This window comes from Periophthalmus magnuspinnatus, chromosome 7 (assembly GCF_009829125.3).
Source record: "Periophthalmus magnuspinnatus isolate fPerMag1 chromosome 7, fPerMag1.2.pri, whole genome shotgun sequence".
Taxonomy (NCBI): Eukaryota; Metazoa; Chordata; class Actinopteri; order Gobiiformes; family Gobiidae; genus Periophthalmus; species Periophthalmus magnuspinnatus.
Window position 1 is genome coordinate 5,635,821 of NC_047132.1, and position 20,669 is coordinate 5,656,489.

Below are 20,669 nucleotides of genomic sequence, written 5' to 3' on the forward strand. Positions count from 1 at the left end.
TTAGTTTAATTCAATATATTGGAACATCTAGGCAACAAAAAAATAACATCTCAAGCAGGCATCATATTCTACACCAGAAAAATGACATAGGAGTGCACCTGGTAAAACTACTGTTGTTCAAGTGTATGGTACCTTAAAAAATAACAAAAAATAAATAAATAATAATAATAATAATAATGCAATGAGGATTATATAGTTATAATTTGGACCATTTATTTTATTCACCATTTCTTCCTTCTACCACTAGAAAATCCAAGCCGTCATCACAGTGCTTGATTACGACAAGATAGGTAAAAACGACGCCATTGGCAAGATTTGGGTGGGGAGCAAGTCCACGGGGGCAGGCCTGAAGCACTGGTCCGACATGCTGGCCAACCCACGCCGCCCCATCGCTCAGTGGCACCCCCTGCAGCCCGAGGAGGAGGTGGATCAAGCCCTCGCAGCCCTGACTGCCAAGAAGTAAACTCCACAGACCCCCCCCATACCTCCTCCCATCCCCCCCCCCACGTATCCCATCAAGCCCTCTCCTTCTATGTATTCAAGAGGAAGACCACCACTACTGTACAAGCCCTCCGCTCCACTCCCTCCATCACCCGTCCGAAAGCTCTCATCGATCTCATCTCAGACATGATACACGGGAAATACTGTAGTGAATCATGTCGTAAGAAGTCATTGGCCAAGATGACACCGGATGGACAGACACTCCACTGATTTGCTTTAGATCTATTTTTGTATTGGGGTTGTGGTTCCATACATGAGAATACAGGTCAGAGGGTAATCAGCATCGTATCACTCGTATTGTACTCCCTAGCCCTTCCCTTTAGTGACACAGTTTGCTTAGAATAGTGCTTAATAATAATAATGAATAATAATAATAATGCTTTATACTGCCATATTGATAGAGAAATAACACAAGCAGGTCCATTCCGTAGGTGTGTGGTGCACCATGATCTTCACCTGCCGTTGTCATATAGAGATGTTCAGTTGAAGTACATTCCTAGATTTGGGTAGCCAATAGGTGATAGGCACATATCAGCTACCGAGAACACACTGCCTTTTTTGATTCGTTCACCTTTCACCTTTCGTCTCAGGAAAGATGAGAGGATATCCATGCCTTTGTTTTGAAAACGGGTTGTTGTAGTTATTATTAGGATGCTTCACTCAACAAGCGACGTCGCATTCAAATTGACAAAATTTTGGTATCCTTAAGAAACAGGTTGCGTTCGCGTTCTTGAATTTGATGATGTCATAATCTCAGGAGGAGGGCAAGTGTTGATGTCGATATTGCAGCATGTTAAAGGCAAGTTTTTGAATGAAATATCCAAACTGAAAGCTCACAAATGTTAAGCCAGATTGTTTGTTATAGTTATGGTCCACAGAATTGCCAGATTAATCTTGTGGTTTAAAGTCTTTTCAACTGGCGACAGTCCTTCGTAATAGAATAATCAGTTTTTGCATTGGCGGTAAGTAAGTACTTTCATTTTTGTTCATTTGTGTGGACAGAAATGTTTTGTGTGGATTGGCTGAGTCATTTCAGAGACATCAACCATAAACAAGGCCAAAATATCAGCGTGATGAAAAGAACAAGCTATCAATGAAAACCTAAAGATACTTGCCCTCCAGCTGAATTGAACAATTTAAGGACAGTTTTAAAAAGACATGGCATCATATGAACCCAACCTATTGAGAGACGTTTCAGTGCAAAGTGGCTGCGACCCAAACCACGCAGGTAGAATAGAAACACGTTTGTCCAACAGCAGTCTGCCACCTCGCGCCCTTACGCCTCTTCCAGATCCGATATCTCTCTTGTTCAGTGCTACTGCCATTAGTCATGGACTCCACACAAGGGTTTGACTTCAAAGGCATCCCTATAAACCGTCTTACAGTCATAAAGGAGACAAGCCTTCCAAGTAACAAAATAAGCAATTCTCAACTTACCAGGGACGCCTTCCAGTTTGCGGTGTTGTTCGCTTCATTGGTTCATTCGTCTATGTTATGTATTTATTTATTTATTTAGTTTGGACTTGAGCACTTTAAATCGTTACTTTGACGTACAGCATAAACAAAGTTTTACATTTTGTTCCAGATTTTAACACACAAGCAGGTTATTTTCTGTATTTACGTTCATATAGTTATTATTCGTCTCAATGATCGCAATTATACTGACTGGAGAAGGCACCGATCCATGTGTATTTTCTATACAGCTTACCAAACAGTTGAATTAAATTGCACTACTAGGTGTCATTGTTTTTATTTAAACCTGTGTCATTTATTTTATCGTGATGAAATGTTGTGAGACTGAAGTTGTGCTTCCTGTTAACAAAACACAAGAGACACCTTCCAGTCCAATGCTGCATACACAGAATGTAATTGGTTTGATACATTGTGAAGTCTCTCAGATAGAAATTCTCTGTGTGAAAGTGACGCCAAATCTGGATTAATAGATAGTTATTAACTCGATGTGTTACAGCAAAAACTGTTTGTGTGCGAGACAATGTGATTCTAATGTAGTCAACCACAAATTTTATGGATGTTTTATTTTTTCAGTATTTGTTTAAATTATTACAACGAGCATCTTCCTGATTTTGTTTTTGCATACACTTTAATTTGAAGCAACACTACGGAAAAGGCAACATGGAAGCAATCAAGCAACCCATCAGTGTGTAGTTTTGCCTATATACATAGTTCATACCCGTTGATACTGCATGTTTATACAAAATACTGTACATAAGAGCATGTTTTAGAGACAAAGCAAAAATATCTTGTGTATGTGGGTGTCATTTGTCATTTAATAACACGGCGAAAGGGAAAAAAGATGCACTGTATATTTTCTAAAAGCAAAACAAATGTGTATTTATTTTCCATGAGGGTCATTGGAGTGAATGTCAAACTGATATAGAGTAATATAATATCAAGAAACATTTCCACGCCTGAAGAAATCTTAAAAAGCAAGTGTGTCGTCCAGTAATGTGTGAGTTCATGTAGGATGAAGACGTAGCCGCATGCTTGCTATCTAACTACTTGTGCTGCAAAAAACATGTTTTAATTGCCACAATTCATAATGGATTTGATTTCAGTGCTTATGGGAAGACCAGTTTTGAAGTTATTTTTAAATGTTTTTATATGCGCGAGAGAGGGGTATCCAAGTCTTTAATATTTTATGACAGTCAATTTGCAATGCTGAATAAGTAGGAGGACATAAATAGTGCCAGGACTAAAGAAGGAATGTTTTTGAATCTTTATGTAAATTGAAATTTCAGACTTGGAAACCTTTCTTTTTTAGTCTATTTTCCCACACTTCTGTCAAAACAACCTGAAACCCCTCACTGCTGTCTCTTTTACTGTACTGATAATAATATGTGTGTGTATATTCAAGATAAATCTATAAGATAAAGCCATAAAACTTAAGCACTAACTCTTTATAGCTCTGCTGAGTAGCTAGAGTGGATTTATGAAAAAAACTACTTATAAATATATAGATATAAATATATATGTTCATACATTCCTTTCAGTAGGAGGAGGGCAGAGTCCATTTGAATTCATTGGAGCGAATGTGTTTTTCTACTTTCCGAGCCGTTGATGTCCTTTAAAGTATCGTGGTTGGTAATGTATATGCTTTTGTTTTTGATAGCATATTGATACATTATTATGATTATTATTATAGGTCTCACTAACTGCTCAAGAGTGTGTTCTAAAGTTGGGCTGAGTGCAATTTGTGAACCTAACTGGGTCACTCTTTGAAGTTCTCCTTGCAGCAGTGCATCAGCAGTCATAAAAAACAATCAGAAAACGCACTGCCATCAATGAAAGTCAATTTGAACATTAAGGAGTGGCACCATGTTTGCCTCCCATAGAACTATGCATTAGCCTATAATTTTTACACACACATATATAGACAAATGCATGAATAGATTGAATTAAGTTGCCAAATTTTGTTACGAAAAACTGCCACTACAATCCTTGGTGTGACGTGCGACGCTTCCAGCATTGCATAACACACTGTCTGATGCAATATAAAACGAATCCCAGAAATGGATTGACTGTGACCAAATGATGCACTAAGAAGCATTCAAAAACACAAGGGTTTTTTTATTAGTAGATATATACTGCCAGTACGTTTTTGCAATTGCCTACGTTTGCTGTTTGAATCTCCAAAGACCAATTGAGCAGCGAGGCAAATGCAAGTACATCTAGAGCACATTTTTAAGATGTCGTATTCTTTTATCCTTGTTTAAACTGCCTGGTCACCTGAAGCCACATGACCACAGGAGGTTCTATGGGGGCAGAGAGTGAGTGCGTATACGTGAGTGATAGGAGTTTGACGTTCAGGCCCTTTAAGGTGCAAAAAACACTAGGATGCATTGGAAGTTTGCATGGGACACAGTGTTCATCATTGCTGTATATGTACAATAATGAAAAGATATTGTTTGAAATATACTTGGTTGTGAGGTTGGATCGTTCTCAATGCACAAATGCATTACAAACTGTGCAGCATGGTTCACACGTGGATATATTTTTGTTAAAAAGGGAAACATCAAGGTTATTGTCACATTGTGAATTTCTGCACAAGCCTATTTACGAGTCTGCTGTTTTGTTTTATATGCTTTGCCAATGTAACTTGTTGAGACACTTCTGGGTACACTTCTGTTTCTGAGTCTTTGTCTGTATGCTAAATAGAAAATGTTAAATTCTCATTCAATCTGCTTTGTGTCTATGGAACGCCGGCCTTCACAAAATCATGGACATACTTTATACTGCCAAACATTGTCCCCATTGTAAATTATTTGAACTTTTATTTTGTTTTTGTTGGTTTTTTTTTTCTTCTTTCTCCATGATTTTCTCTTGGGGGCGGTTTCGCTGTGTTTGTTGGTGTCTCGTGTCGTAGTGCGTGTGTTCCTGTCAGTTCTTGTGCCTACTGTGGATCGCATGCTTTAGCCCTTGACTGGACACAAATGTTGCTCACAAACTCCTCTTGACCCTTATGTGGACAAAACCGTTGGGGATCCTTATAATAAAAAGTTATCAAGGGAACCAAATAAACTTATTACAATTTATCATATGTGTTCTACGAGTTCTGTACAAAAAAAGAAATAGGAAATAAAGGCCTTTTAATTACCATGACTTTGAGTGTGTTTAATCAGTACAATGTCTTATTATAATACACTGCATAGACATGACTGGGTTTGACATTGCAACATTCTACAGGTCAATCATAATGAATACAGCTAAAATAATCAGGTTCAATATGACAACACCATGTAATCAATACTGAAAACCACCCATATACATTCATAGCACCTGTAAAAATATGACTTTTATCAATACAATAATACAATCGTGACCAAAAATAACATTATGGCTATAACCACAGGTGCTTTCCATGATAAAGAAACAATCCTACAAACCTACAAACTGTGGACATAATGTGTCAGAGTGCAAAACAAAAACATAATGTGCATCCTTTATGTTTACTCCCTAATTATATCGCTAAAACTCAAAGTGATGAACCAAAAATGAATATGAAAAATAAGTCAAATACAGCATCGCAATGGGTATTCAAATTCCAAATTACTGCAACTGTATAGCTGCAAACAAAACTTTATTATGGCAGCATCAAAACACATTAATACATCATGAATAAATAAGAATATCTAAGCGGATATTGTTTATCTGTATAAATATTTTCATTTCCATGTACCATTCCACACTATAGGTTAAACGATCTCTACGCATACAAACCAAACAGTGAAGTTATATTTCAGTAGTGTAAAAATCCATGATGCTAACTTACTGGGCCCTAAGTGTACGTGTGGTCCTTATTGTGCAGAAGAGAACAAACTAAAGTGGTGAAATGCGTTCAACTCTTCTCTTGAGATATTGACAATCACTTAACTTTAAGGACCAGAGGCTGACATTGAAGTTAATTATATTGTCATTTCACAAGTAGAAGTTCATTATTTAGACAGTTTGCTGATGACTCGAATGAGGGCCCCGTTCTCATCCTTAAGTCGCTGGTTGTCCGACTTCAGCTCTGTCAATACCTGCAGCGTTCAAAAGACAACATATCAGCGCCTATAGGTTTTTTGTTTTTTGTTTTTTTAAGCTGTGGAAAAAAAAGCATGCATTTCAATTCCGGTCATGCAATGGAAGTGGAAGGCTGGAAATATATAGACGTCTACAAGTGAAGAGTGAGACAAGGAGAAGCCACGGAGAGGGTCAACTCCACAAATGTGGGTCAGGTCTCTGTCGAGGAGCACAGGCTAAAAATATCAGGCTCTTTGTCAAAGTATTTCCCCTCGAACAGAGATAAACAATAACAGCTGTACATGTGCCGTTTTAGTTCAGACGGGAAATCCACGATATCTTATAGACCAGTGATTCTCAAACGATGGCACCGGGACAACTAGTGGTACTCAGGGTCCTTTGTATTTTGTATTCCAGTCTGTAGATGGAAAATGTATTCAAACGCCTCTTTAGATTTATGTTCAGCCCTTGTTTAGATGTGTAGTCATGGTTAGGAGAGACTTGGGAAAGCTGAGCTGCTGGGTAAGCTGAAGTGTTTAACATACCCCAAAGCCTGACTCGTTTTTAAATTTAGATTTTACATTGCAAAAAGTGTCTCAACTTCAAAGTGTCTTAGTCTCCCCTGTTCCTCTTATCCTACGGGTGTATTTTTTTTCTGAATAAGCTATTTTGCATTCATAATTGTAAAGATAGACAGACAATAAACTCAGAAGAAAGGTCTTGCTGTATAATAAAAACAGTTAAACAAAGTACTATCAGGTGGAGGAACATGGGGAGTTAAAGTGTGATTGAACTCTACTGCTGTAGACTACTGATTAAGTCAAAAAGGAAAAACATGTACAATATTCTAAAAAAAGAACAAAAAAGAAACTGGAACACACTTTATGACAAAACAACAGTAATGTACACAGCATATTCTCCAGACAAGTGTTCCTTCCTCGCATATATTTGGCTCCTACAGTTTAAACTTTGTAATGTTTGACCCCTGGGCCTGGATAAGCTAACATGTTTAGTTTGATGATAGAGCAGGGAAAAGAGCCCAGTGTGATATGACACATAGATGATGAATGTAGCTAAGAATAACTTCAAATGAGAAAGATGTTTTAGAAGGGGTGTGTTAGCGGGACGGGGTGGGTGTGAGGAACGGGGCTGCACAGTATGACGAATCCTTTTTGTGATTAACCTAATATGTGAATACACAAAGAGATTAAAACGAGCTGCGGTTTAAAATATTGATTAAAGGTGCTAGATTACGTAAAACTGACTCATGTGAGCTTTTAGCCATATTATAGTGTTGTTACGTCATTAAAACAGACCTGGAGTTGTGTTTTGTTTCATTCACACATGTTTGAGTAACACTTTATTATTAGTCCAAAGCTCAAAATGCTCCGTTCCACTTTGTGATGTCATGAAGTGGCAGTTTTCATGTTAACCGCTACCTTTGACCTTTAGTTCAGTACAGATCCAAATGATTCGGGTGAAGCTATATGGATTTTAATAGCACTTCCTGTATCACCGTATGACATCACAAGGTGGAACAGAGTGTTAAACATATGTGAATGAAACAAAACACAACTCCAGGTATGTTTATGATGAGGAAACAACATTAAAACATAGAAAATAGTGTAAGTGTAAGAGTCCTTTAAGATTCGGTCAGCCTTGATTTAGTCACGGTTTGAAAGGAAGATTTACCTTTAATTAACCGTACTGTTTCAATACATAAAACACCACAAAGTCAAGTTTATTCATTATGTTTTAGTCCTCATAGTCCTTAGATTTGTTTTTTGGTTTAGGTCCTGGTTTTGTCATAGTCCTGGTTATGTTTAAATGATGGAACGATTTAGTCCTGATGTAGACCTGGTTTAATCCTGGATAGTCCTGATCTAGTCAAGGTTTAGCCCCAGCTCTAGTATATTTTTAGTGCAGCGCTGGTGGATTGATGGCAATGTGGGACCTGCCTGAGTGGAGGAAGGCTGGAGGAGGAGGAGGAGACAGAGCAGAAGTTATAAGATGCACATAAGGAGACACAGAAGGGGGCGAGGGAGGGTCAAAGGTCCTCAGTTTCGGGCATAGCTGCGGTTTCAGAGAGGCGGGCCAAGGCGCGTAGCATGGCTTTGTTCTCAGCCACCAGACATTGGTTGAACCTCCGTAATGTCTGCACCTGGGTCAGAGCGGGGAAAGCCTGGGGAAAGACAGAGGAGACACGGAGGTAGAGAAGGAGAGGGCGTGCGAGGGAGAAGGAATAAAGACAGACGTAACTACAGGTCTATAAGTACTACATGGATGATTTTTTTGCATAACTAACTTTGAATACAAGGAAGTTTTATTGCATCACTTCTATTTCTACTTGAGTAATATAAAAATGCAGTATGTAACTTTTCTAGTAGGGGTCACTAGCTTGTCTCCAGGGAGATGTTATTATTACTTTGCAAGAAATGTCCAATATATGTAAATTCAATAAATGCAATGCAATTACAGGTGATTCATTCTTACTTGCCTCTTCACAGATCTGAATTCCTGCTTGTTTAATAGTGTACTGTGGAACATTTCATCTGACTTGAGTTGAATTTCGTACGCTAAACTCCTATATTGACGTATTTTGAAGATGCCGCTAAGTAAATACAGTTTTAATATGTTTTGTCACCAATTCAGTACATTTATTTAACATCTAAACTCTACTCTACGATACTGGGAGACATAAAAGCATGCACAGAGAGAAGGAATTAAATAGAATTATAAAAAGCAAGTGTGCGTTGGTTTGGTTTGAAAACTGAAAAGAGGAAATACATATTGAAAGTAAAGTTGCAGTACTCTGAATGAGAGCGTCGTGCCTTTATGTCAGAGTGTGTAAGATGAATCATCGGGTGTCCAGCTTTTTCAGACCCACCACAATACGGTTCAAAAAAGCTTTCAGCGGTTTTGAACTTCTAACACTGGTAAACCACCACCACCGCGGAAGCTTTGCATTCAGAGCTGCATTTCTAAAGCCCTCGACACAAAGAGGAGTTCACTGCATCGTGACCAATTCTGTTACTTTAACTAAAACAGGGGCTTGTTTGTGAGAGCATTTTGTCCACCTGCGTTTTTGTGTGAATGGGCTGTTTATGTCTATGATGCAATAAAACAATAAAACAGAGCACCACTTGGCAGAACTGTGGAGTAGTCCTTTATTAAACCGGTGAAAAGCGGAGTAACCACGCTTTGTCCAAATGGTTTTAGACTAGTGTTAGGGTTATTATAAGTTATGAGCCAATTATGGTTAATTTAAAATGACTTGTTCAATTAACACAACAGTCCTGAAAATGTGGACTTCCATTAAATCAAATTAAAAAAAGGGAAATGAGTTATTACAATTGAAGTGGACCAAAATGTGAAGACTTCCTGTGTAATCTTGGAACTCAAAGGTCTATAAAATCCAATTATTACTCATTATTATTTCATTATTCTTACATTGTGTTGAGCTTGATTTAAGTAGGTCCATGACACAGATCAAAAGCAAAAGCAGAAGAAAGAAATAAGAAAGAAAAAAAAACAGACTTGTGCAAAAACATGAAGAAAGACTTAATTCGTTATGAACAAATATGAACAAATGTTAATTAAGGGTTATCCAAATACCGCAACCCTGATTCCTCACCCTAACCCCTTAGTTAAGTAGTTACTAAGCCCTTCATCGTTGTGAATTAAATCTGTCTTCATGCATCATTAATAAGGCTAATAATTAAATGCTAATACTTTCTTTATGTCATAGTATTGACAGAGACTATAATAAGATCAATGTAAACCCATTCTCTCTGCTACCGTAGACCACAAGCACCTGCAGCTGACAGAAATAACCCTTTTCATATTTCATTTACAAGGCGTGTACATAGAGTTCTGTTGCTGACTGTAGGGCGACCTCTGGTGTTGACTCAGTATACAGCTTCTTTTCTTATACAAACGTGAACCCTGTGCACAGTGAAGTGATCGGACACGCTGAGTTTGTGTGCTCGTCTGGTGTCACACGTGTTTACATGCCCTATAGAACCGTGGGGGTGCGACATACAGGTGCCATATTGACCGAGCACTCACCATCCCCCCCCCACTCCCCTCAGGGCTGGTATCCACAGCGGAACAGCCGTGGGGGGTCCTGCTGAGGCAACCATAACATCAGCAGGGGTCAAACAAACTGCTGCTGGTGAGATATGACTACTGTCTTATTGAATGTGATTCATCCATTTGTTTTGGTGGAGTCGTAAATTACTACCTTCTCAAAACTGCACTTCTACGGATCGTTTTATTATAGCCTGTCTTTTGCCGAAACAAAACTTTTACTTTAAACTTTTTTATGGATAATTTTTAAGTGTAAAACTAGATAGACGACTGAAACTTGTGCAACATTTTGAGGACCAATCAAAACATATGAACTATCTACTTTGTTGTATATTTTAATTATCATTTTATTTTATTATTTGGATGACTACTTGTTACATATACTTGACTTGAGTAATATTAATTTGAACAGCCTTATGACTTAAGTACAGATTTGGCTACTCTACTACGTCCAAACATTGATCATATCTGCTGCCTATTTGTAATTTGTCATTTAACAGTGTATTTACTTTAGTGGAGATGGAGCATACACGGTACATTGTGGGGAAAATCTCACAAAAGCAAGCTGGACTGGGTTTGGTATTTGTCTGGAACTAGGTCACTGCGTTCACCCCGGCAGCAGAGAATTGGAGCAGGGGGAGCTGAAAAAAAAGTGTCCCAGCCAAAACACTGCATCAGTTAATGAGCCCAAATGCATTAACCTTCCCTCTCCTTGTCTCAGCGCCCACCTGGTCTACAGCGGTCTAGTGTGCTCCACAAATCATCTAAGCCCGTTGTATATAGGTTTAGGAAAGGAGTATTAAACTAACTGCTGTTGATAAGCTGATTTTGTGATGTGATTATATGGATCAAATGGTAGGATAATGACAATCACGAACTTAAACGTACGTAAAAGTCTGTTGTTATGCTAATGCTTCTATTCACCATTTATTTTTTACTACAAATCTATATACTGACAGTGGTGGAAGGTATCAAAGTACAAGCAGTGAAGTAGAATTTTTGGGTATCTGTATTTTACATCGGACACTTTTTACTTTTACTCCACTGCATTTCAGAGCAGATATCAGTACTTTCTATTCCACTACATTTTTGCAAACAGGACTGAAAAGTAAAAAGTACTTTTCAGGGGATTTGATATAGGTAAGTATAAGTATAAGTAATATGCTGACTGAAGTTTTCAAGTTCAAGTTTTGGCTTTGAGAAAACTAAAATAAATACACAAAATTCATATGAAAAATTAAGACTTGTATTGCAACTGTTGGCCAAAATATGTATCATGTTTTATTTTATTTAATACTTTAATAAATTAGCAGCACCTGTGTCAAATACTTTTATTCTTAAAGTGTATTTTTATATGGGCACATTTGAGTTGATGTTTTCATGTGATACTTTTACTTTAAGACATTTTTACCTCTGTATCTGTACTTTTACAAAACTAGTACTTGATCCACCACTGTATAAGCTCCCATGTCCAAGTAATTTCCCTTGTGGATCAATTAAGTTTGTATAGGTCTAAAGAAACTGGCTCCTAACTCCATCTGAGGGAGGAACATGGTTGTTTTTAGATTCTTGAATGTGACCAATTACGTACAAGGAAAAGATTTATTATAGACTGCTCCATGTCCTGAATGGAACTGCACATTTACACTGCTTTTATGGGCAGGTTCTGTGATGGTTGTGCCAGATTTGAATATGATCAATGCCAGTGCTGTGACTGTACTAACCTTGATTTCCTCTTCCATGTCTGACACTCGCTTCTCCAGAGCTTGTTTTTCCTGCAAATAAAACACAATAAAACTGAATTATATAGTAAGTGATCTCTCAGACTTGATCTCATGCAGTCATTTCCAATACAATTACAAACTCATTTGAATAGTTTCACCCCTAAAACATTTGTTTTTCTGTTTACCACAATTTCAAAACTAGGTATAAAAGAGGACTGTGTGAGGTCTAAACTAAGGCTAAACAAGGTCTAAACTAGGACTACAACATGATTACAGTAGTTCTACACATCGAGTTAACTAAAGGGACGGCCCAGAACTAAAATATGAGCCATTTAAACTCACCAGACAAACAAAGTGATGGGTGAAGAACCACTATATTAATATATTTTGTAATACTTAATAGGTATTTTCTGAGTATCTTTGCTGTCAGTTCATAGAGTTATTGTAGTTTCCCAGTTTTCTCTGTTGCCAAGTTCTTTTTAGTCTTTTTTAATGATGTAATACTATTGTGTTAGTGCTAATTTACTAACAAAATGTAGACAAAATCACTTGCTGATTTCTGAACTCAGAAATTGTCTTCACATATGGCTTTTAAAGGGATAAAACCAAAAGCAGTGGTTACAAAACACTCACCCTCTTTTCAGATTCTAGTGCAGTGGACCTCTCTGATATCCGGTCATGCTTCTAAACACAAACCAGGCTGTTATTATAAGAAAATACCCAAAAAGCATTGCTTAACCACTTCATGATCTGAATATATACCGTTGTGATTATAATGTATCCAACCAATTTCCTGTTTGAGATGTCAGAGAAGCACATTTAATACACTTCTATTATTATACAGTATGTACCTGAGTAACTTTTTCCAGCTGTGAGCGTAACTTGGATAGCTCCTGTTTGCTGTTGTGTAGCCTGCTCTTCAGCTTCTCATTCTCATGGAGAGCCTCTTCGTACATCTGACACAAATCACATCAAATAACCATTAGACTTCTGCCTTTTTCATTGATCTATCAATCTAGTGATTAGCCATGATTTGTGATAATCGATGAGGAGATGGACAGGGATCTAGTCTTTGACTCGTGGGGCTTTAACAGTAAAATAGATCATGTTTTGCCACCAGTTGTTAATTTGTAACTAAGCCTTTCTATTATTGGATGATGATCATTAAGTCCAAACAACATTGAGTAAAATAACTGCACGTGCTCCTGGATAACTGTTATTAAATCATTTACTTAGACTAACAATATTAATCCACAAGGGATATTATTTGGATTTGTAGCAACTGATAACATAATAATGGCCAATAATGTAATAACATCCAGCAATGTAAGAGTATTGACCAGGTTTAAATGTAATAAGCCCATAATAAAAGGCCCACAATGTAATAACTACGGTGAGTCTATAACATAATCACATATTGACAATAATTACTACAGTATTGGCTGCAATTATTACATCATCAGAGACAAGTTTCAGGCCAAAAATATAATAACCAGACAATAATGTAATAACTCATTACCGTGTTACAGTGTTTCTCACTGTGGTACATGTACTGCTTCATTTTATCCACTTTTTTATCCTATTTTGGATCATTTCTTGTTTAGAACTACAATGGAAAAGATGAAAACCATTTTTTTTTTTTTTTTTTGGTGGTAGTTGATGTAAAAAGTTATTACAATGTAATAACAGGCCATTATTGGCCTGTTATTACATTATAGGCTTATTACATTTAAATTTGGCCAAAACGATGACATTATTCACCATTATTGTGTTAAGCAGTTCTAAAATGTGAATGCCACCACATACATTTGACACAGTGGGACAGATAATATTATTCTGTACCTTTTTGTAGTCTTTTGAGGTTGTGTCTGGCTCTGTCCTGTTGAGCGCAGCCAGACGTGCCTCTCTGCGAGAATAGGAGCTGGTTCGGCCCAGAGGCTTGTCTGTTGCAGTCTCCCCACTAGAGTCATATCTAAGGAACACAATGGTTTTATTCACTTCATAATACTTACATTGTGCTATTTAGATTTAATTTAAACGCAGCTGTAATTGAGAGAAAAGAAGTTTACCTTGACAGTCGTTCATGCTGCAAAACAAAACAACAGAACAATCTCAGTCAGTATATTGGATTTTTTTTTTTTTTTGTAAAAAAATAAGTGTCATTGTTACATCCTGGTTCTTTTGTTTGATAAGAGCTGAAAAACGCTTGACATTATGGTTAAAATAAATATTTGAAGGACGTAATTAGCAAATTGTTGCAATGCTTTTTGGAGATAGAATACAAAGAACACAATATTCTATCTCTTTGGAGTCTAATTATTTGCCTTAAATATCAAGTTCGGACCTCTAAACTCAAATATCAAATGCTCTTTCACATATAAACATCAACATTTCACATGCAAAGTTTGAAAAGTGAAATGTGAGCTGGGTTTTGATATATAAATACAAATGCAATATATGTGTCTTCAAAATTGCAATCTGATATTTCTAAAACTCATTCATCCCTGCTACTTGGCATCGAGACATTTTCCATCTTGAGAACCAAACAAAACCCAGAGTGAATTATCCCTACGGGCTCAGAGTCACACAGGGCAGCGGCGCATGCACAACCGAGATAGAATTCACAACAACACAGCACTGACAGGGGTCGCGGGGGTCAGCGCTCTCTCTGAGAATGGGTAATCTTTTGGAATAGACAGGCTGCCAGACCAGGGCCCGGCGAAAGGAGATGACACCATGACATCAGAGGCTAAATATCCCCTTTGTGACGGGTCGCTGCCTGACCTCACACACAGGCAAAGCTCTGTCCGGCCCAAAACTCTCTTGCCACCGTTGGTCTGGTGGCTGTTGAGGAGGTGACTGTGGCGCTTAAGGCCAGATTCATCATCACTGGGGCTGAGATCATGTCTACTGACATTACAAAAGCACAGTGCAAGTGTAAACTACTGGCTACAGTGTGGCTGGTCTACAAATGACATCAAAATATTCTATATACGGGGTTCAGAACGATGAAAAATGTGACCTTTGCCATGTTTGTATGATCCCACAGTTGTCCAGGTATGATCTATCTGCACAAAACGTCTTCACTCTAAAACCTTTGTCCAGTTGACAGAATTTAAATTTTCTTTTACTATTGCCAAAGCAAATTTAAACCAAAATATTCTATCTTTTGAAAACTGAAACATCCTTGAAATGTCACCTATAACAGGAAGCAGAAACCCATTTAAGTAGGTATATTGGCTAGAGACCTGAGTAGTGTTGGTAGTAGCAGTATTAGTAATAGTACTATGACCAGATCACTGGGTAGGATCAGAAGACCAGAAATGACTCAGGGAGAGAGTGGACAGAGACAGTACGTTGCATTTAAGTGGTACCATGTATAAAATGTTAAATAGACAACAAAATAGACAAACGTTAGGTCTATAATGTTTAATTAGAATGGTGCCTGGAAAACATAACACATCAAAATGAGTAACTTGCAACGATACCATTACTAAACTAGTACTAGAACCAAACCAACGCTGCATCAAGACTAAACTGGGATCAAAGAGAACCAAAAAATAATCATTGGTTGTTTTTATATGCTAGAATAAGATGATGTCAGTCTCTTTCTGTGGATTACTACTCCAGTTCGCATTTTTTTCAAGATCAGATTTGCTGCTGATTAACAATAAAACATTATTAATTCCCCCGATCGTAAACTTCTTGTGTGGCAATCCAAGCTACGGGGACAAGAAGCAGATGTACTGTACAGAGGATATAAAGTTAGATTTATGTTCAGAAGGAGAGCTGGTTGTCCTTGCATGTACACTGGTACAGATAGGAGATATTTCATGCAGTGTCCAAAGAGCTATTTCACTGTGTTTACACAAGTGAGCCTGTGCTGCCTGTCCTTATGTGGTCATATGCTCCAGCAGAACCCTCCAGGAAAAAAGACCCTGACAGCCTCAAAGAACAAGCCAAGGATGGAGATCTCACAGTCCAGTGTGTCCATGAACAAAATGAGCTGGATTCACTTCAATTAAACTGGACACTGCATTTGAAAAGTAAAATACTAGTACAAATATCAGATAATGCAAAAGCCATATCGCAGGAAACTACAGTGTGTCCTGCCAAAATACTACCAAAGATTTGCAATTATATTTTTTTAGCGGCCTTGAGGTCAATTATATACTGTAATTTGCTCTGATAATATTGTATATGTAAGGAGAAATACTTGGCTCAATAGAATTTACTGTCTCAAATGGATGTCCAAACTATACGGCCACAATCGATACAGCGAATTCTTGTAATATTTGCATTTACCACAGCTTATTTTATTTATTCATCTTTATTTATCTAAGGAGAGCCTGACAACAGTAGTCAGACTCTCCTTTTCATGGGCACCCTGTTCAAATACACAAAAATACAACCAAAAAACAAATAAATAAGTACGTAAGTCCGTTTAAAACATTAAAAACAGGAGCAGGTGTGAGAATAAATGTTGCTTTTCCCATTTCATTACAAGTGCGTGCTGTTTTTAGTCTTATACAATCGTGCGATCTTGTAGTAAAAGTTCAGCGTATCAGACTTCAACAAGCAAATCAGATATTCGAGCGGGGTATGAAGTAGCCTCTTATAAACACATTTCATACAGTGTTGTTCTCTTCTGACAGATAGTGAACCCAGATGGCCAACCTACTTTTTGTACTGAGTGTACAGCGATGAGTTTTAAATTCATCACCTGTTACGAAACGAAGGGCTGAGAGAAAGAGAGTATCTGAAAGTTTCAAAGTAGTTAGACCGAGCCACCTCACATATCAAAATGTCATTGGGTTTGTGAAGGCATTTCTACTTGCAGTAAAAAGTACTGCCTATGGTAACTTTGGCAAACAGAAATGGTTTTCAGGTCCACATTTAGTCCCAGGCCTTAGCTTGGATACGTCTGGTGTGCTGTATGACAATTTTGCCAAAATAAACAAGGAGCTTTTCTACAAATAATCCTGCTTTTCTGTGTAATTTCAAACTTTCAAAGCACGATCGGGACAAAAATAATTCCTTGTGTAAAACATAATGAAACCTTGATTCTGAGCCAAACAATGAATCCTGTTTGAAATTATACTTGTGGTGGCATCTGCGCACATCTGATTCCCTTGTTAGGAGAAATGAAAGTGTTGAGAGGTGGCATATGCTGTACGCTATGTGAGGAAGAACAGATGTAGAGGAGAGAGGCGACCAGGAAGAAAACAACAACAGAGAGTCGGGCTGATAGAAACACGCTCCAACTGATCTGTAAACACTCACTTAAACGACTTTACACCCGAGGGAAGGAGCGCAATCCAACTTCAGAATCAAATGTGTTTTTTGCCGGTGTTTTAAAATCCCGGTTCATTAACATAAGTTGAGAGCGTAAAAGACAAAAGAAGTATAAAGTGACCATATAATAACTATCTTTAGATTTGAATAACTTTACATTGTGATGGGATCAATGTGTAAACTTGGTATATGTTTGGATAAATATACATGTGCTATTATAAACTATTACAAAAAATATTCGGTGGCCTCTGTTCGACTCTACTTGCTTTATCTCAAATACTTCATCACATTGTTGTGTATGTTATGTGTGTGTGTGACTGAATGTCTTTAGAAATGTCGCATTCGAGGGGCGAGATGTGTTGTATTTGATGTATGTACCATATGTTTACATGTCTTTCATCCACCTACACCAACTGTTACTTTTACTTAACATCAGCCTGTCCAGGGACTACACGTGGAAACTAGTATTTTTGCTATAACCTGGCACCAAACATCTGTCCTGTTTTTTAAGGTCAATGTGTTGTGTACTGTCCCTTTCCAAATAAAAGCACACTATACTATACTATACCATCCATACATTAAAGGGCCAATATTACGCTATTTTGATCATGTTATACTGTTGTTTCCTCGTTATAAACACACCTAGAGTTGTGTTTTCTTTCATTCACACATGTTTAAACACACAAATGCTGCATATTTAGACATGGGAGTTCTTCTTTCAAACTGAAAACACTCTGTTCCACCTTGTGATGTCATCATGTGGCAATACAGGAAGTGCTCCACTGTGTTTTCAAACTCCACACAGCTTCACTACAATCATTTGGATCATTTCAACTGAGGAATTTCCAAATTTCTACTGAGCAAAAGGTAAAAGGAGCTTGTTAACTTGAAACTATTGCTTCATGACATCACAAGGTGGAACAGAGCGTTTTGAGTAATAACTAATAACGCATGATTACTCAAACATGTGTGAATGAAAGAAAACACAAAACACAAAACTCCAGGTCTGTTTTTGATGAGGTAACACTTTATAAAATAGCTCAAAGTGTGTAATATAGGCCTTTAAAACTATCTAAAAACAACTACTTCACTTTTATAGTATTTATTATCTTTTATTCTTGCGTCACCACCCAAATCAATAGTTTTACTGACATCGTGACAACCCACAAAGTAACATCTAATACTGTGTTTATTAACCTACCTTTTTTTACTTTTCCTAAGTCTGACAGCATGCCCAATAGAATTCCAATAGCATTATCTCCCGACACCTTTACGGCCGACCGGACTTCTTGATAGGAAAATCTGAGCCACTCTCTCCACGTACAAGCACATGTTTTCCTCTGGCCAACAATGAAAGCATCTTCCCTCACTTCACATGCTTCCTTTTATGTCTCCCATCTGGGTGAGAAATCTTCCCCAGTATTCCACCCTGTTGCTTTATCGTCACTCTTTACCAAAAAAAAAGAGTTTGCATTTTAATATTGCTGCATAAAGTTAAAAATACTCCCGAAGCAAGCTGTTTCTAACCCCCTTCAAAGCAGTCCCAGACATAAAAGTGCTGGCAGTTTTCATGAGTCTGATAACACCTAAAATGAATGTATGCATACGAAAAGACATGGGAATCATCAGTGATCCGTGCGATAAACATTGTGTATAACAGTTTGATAATGGAAAAAATATCATAATTGAAATCGTCGTATTATCAAAAGTGAACGTGTGACGGAAGAATAGACTTAGTTTTAAAATGTTTGAAGAGGCACTGTGCTTTAGACAAGTGGCTTTTCCAGGGTTTTACGGGGCAGACTAAGGATCCGTAGCTGTCAGAGCAGAGTTTTTCGTTTCGTTTTTCACTATTTTTGTAATTTATTTAACTGGAAATCTGATAACGTGCACAGCCAGACTATTGGAGTACTATTGGGTGCTGTGTCTTTAAAGACTCTGTCACACGTCTCTGAACAAGATGGAGCAGAAACAGTTTAAACAATGCCCATGAGAATAAGACACTTACAGCTGGAACAAAAAAACAAACAGGAAATTGCCAATGAAGAAAAGCTTGAATCCAGAAAGTTTGGCCCAAGCACAACTATTATGACTAACAGTTACGTGAAGTTATACCACGTTGCATGACATAATCGTACACGGCGTATCAAGAGTGACGATGCAGTCTGAAGATTCATATCGAAATGGGAGGTAGTTTTTCAGTTTTCTCTGACAAGCGTTTGAAAAACACATGTCTACCTCTATTTAGGTTTCTTTAAAAAGTATCATATTCAGTTTATGCTAATAATAGTTATTTTGAACATGCAGAAAGAGAGTGGCGAAGTGGTGAAGAAATTGGGTAGTTAAACAGTAGCAGTAAACTGGAGTAGTAATAAATATAAGTTAGTTAATGTGTAAAATTATTTCACCAGCATGTACGTGCATGGGAAGATAACAATGTGGTAGAACATATGTATTTTCCGGAGTATAAGTCGCACTTGGAGTATAAGTCGCACCAGCCAAAAAATGCGTAATAATGAAGAAAAAAACATATAATTTACATTTAAATTACATCCGAGTATCGCAAACAGCAAAACTATGAAAAAAAGTGCATTTATAGTCCGGAGAATACGGTAACAGTAGTAGTAATTGTACAGTTGTATAGTAAGTATTAATGATTATTCTTATTTTGAGCTCAATTAGTGTTTCGATTATATTTTCTTTTCTTCTTATCTAGAATAAATTAAAATGGTAAAGGGTTGCTCATATTAATTTAGCAAACATAAACAGTACAGATCTTTAACCATTAAACACAAAAAAAAGATCAAATTTGTAAAGTCTGAACTCGTTTAACGTTTACTGAAATCACCTCTCGATTAAAACGACCTGATAATGGACGATTAGAAACAACTGAATCTCATTAAAATAGCCCTAGTAATAATGATCCAACATCCAATAACATTCTACTGGTCTTACTCGATAGTTCTTATCCGTGTAGGATGGTGATGCTGGCGGGGAATCGCTCACGAGACTTCCTGGTTCGGGTCAGGTCCTTGGAGCGGGCAAAGTAAGATAGGACATCTCCTCTGTCTGCCCCGTCTATAACCTCTCAACCTTTCTCCTCTTCACTGTACTATCCACCTGAAAACGAGACTCATAACTCCAATGCAAAAACAAGCTTCCGAAATTTCAGAATTCTGGTAAAATATTCCCAAGCCTTCCCGGCAACCACCAACAAAGTCTGTTCCCAAATCTGGCCCTTCCCAAAGTTTTTAAATACTCTCTTTCTTTTCTTCAACCACTGCTCGCTAATGCTTGCCCCGCACCAGTGCCTCTGTCCCCTAGACCCTTCTTCTCCCCTCTCCCCCCCCCCCCTCCGTCTCTCCTCTCGCGCTCACCCCGGCTTTGGCAGTGCTCCGTGGACCATTGCCAGACGTGCTGCTCTACACTGATCTTGCGATGAGGGCTAAAACTGTCCCGCTGATGTGCTCAGGGTTACGGGGAGGGGAGCACATGCTGAACCTATAAGGGGAGATTTTTTTTGTGTGTGTCCAGGAG

The 20,669-nt window shown here is 37.8% G+C and overlaps 2 protein-coding genes across 4 annotated transcripts in view; one reads left to right on the forward strand and one right to left on the reverse strand.

The window, feature by feature from the left end:
* Positions 1 to 5,395, forward strand: part of LOC117373414 (synaptotagmin-2-like) — a 43,600-nt gene extending 38,205 nt beyond the window's left edge. For 2 of the 3 annotated variants that reach the window (XM_033969428.2, XM_033969431.2), the window contains exon 9: positions 248 to 1,188. In XM_033969428.2, the coding sequence (XP_033825319.1) occupies positions 248 to 463 (216 nt within the window). In that variant the 3' untranslated portion in view covers positions 464 to 1,188. Of the gene's footprint in view, positions 1 to 247 lie in introns of all 3 variants that reach the window. The other variant, XM_033969432.2, reaches the window with a different exon arrangement.
* Positions 5,396 to 7,986: 2,591 nt separating this feature from the next.
* LOC117373420 (protein phosphatase 1 regulatory subunit 12A-like) lies at positions 7,987 to 20,150 on the reverse strand. Its single transcript, XM_055222913.1, has 7 exons — positions 20,088 to 20,150; positions 13,907 to 13,923; positions 13,680 to 13,809; positions 12,689 to 12,793; positions 12,471 to 12,521; positions 11,838 to 11,888; positions 7,987 to 8,206 (listed from the first exon to the last, which is right to left on the reverse strand). The coding sequence occupies exons 4-7, from the start codon at positions 12,791 to 12,793 to the stop codon at positions 8,072 to 8,074; spliced, it is 342 nt and encodes a 113-aa protein (XP_055078888.1). The 5' UTR covers positions 13,680 to 13,809; positions 13,907 to 13,923; positions 20,088 to 20,150; the 3' UTR covers positions 7,987 to 8,071.
* Positions 20,151 to 20,669: the final 519 nt, after the last annotated feature.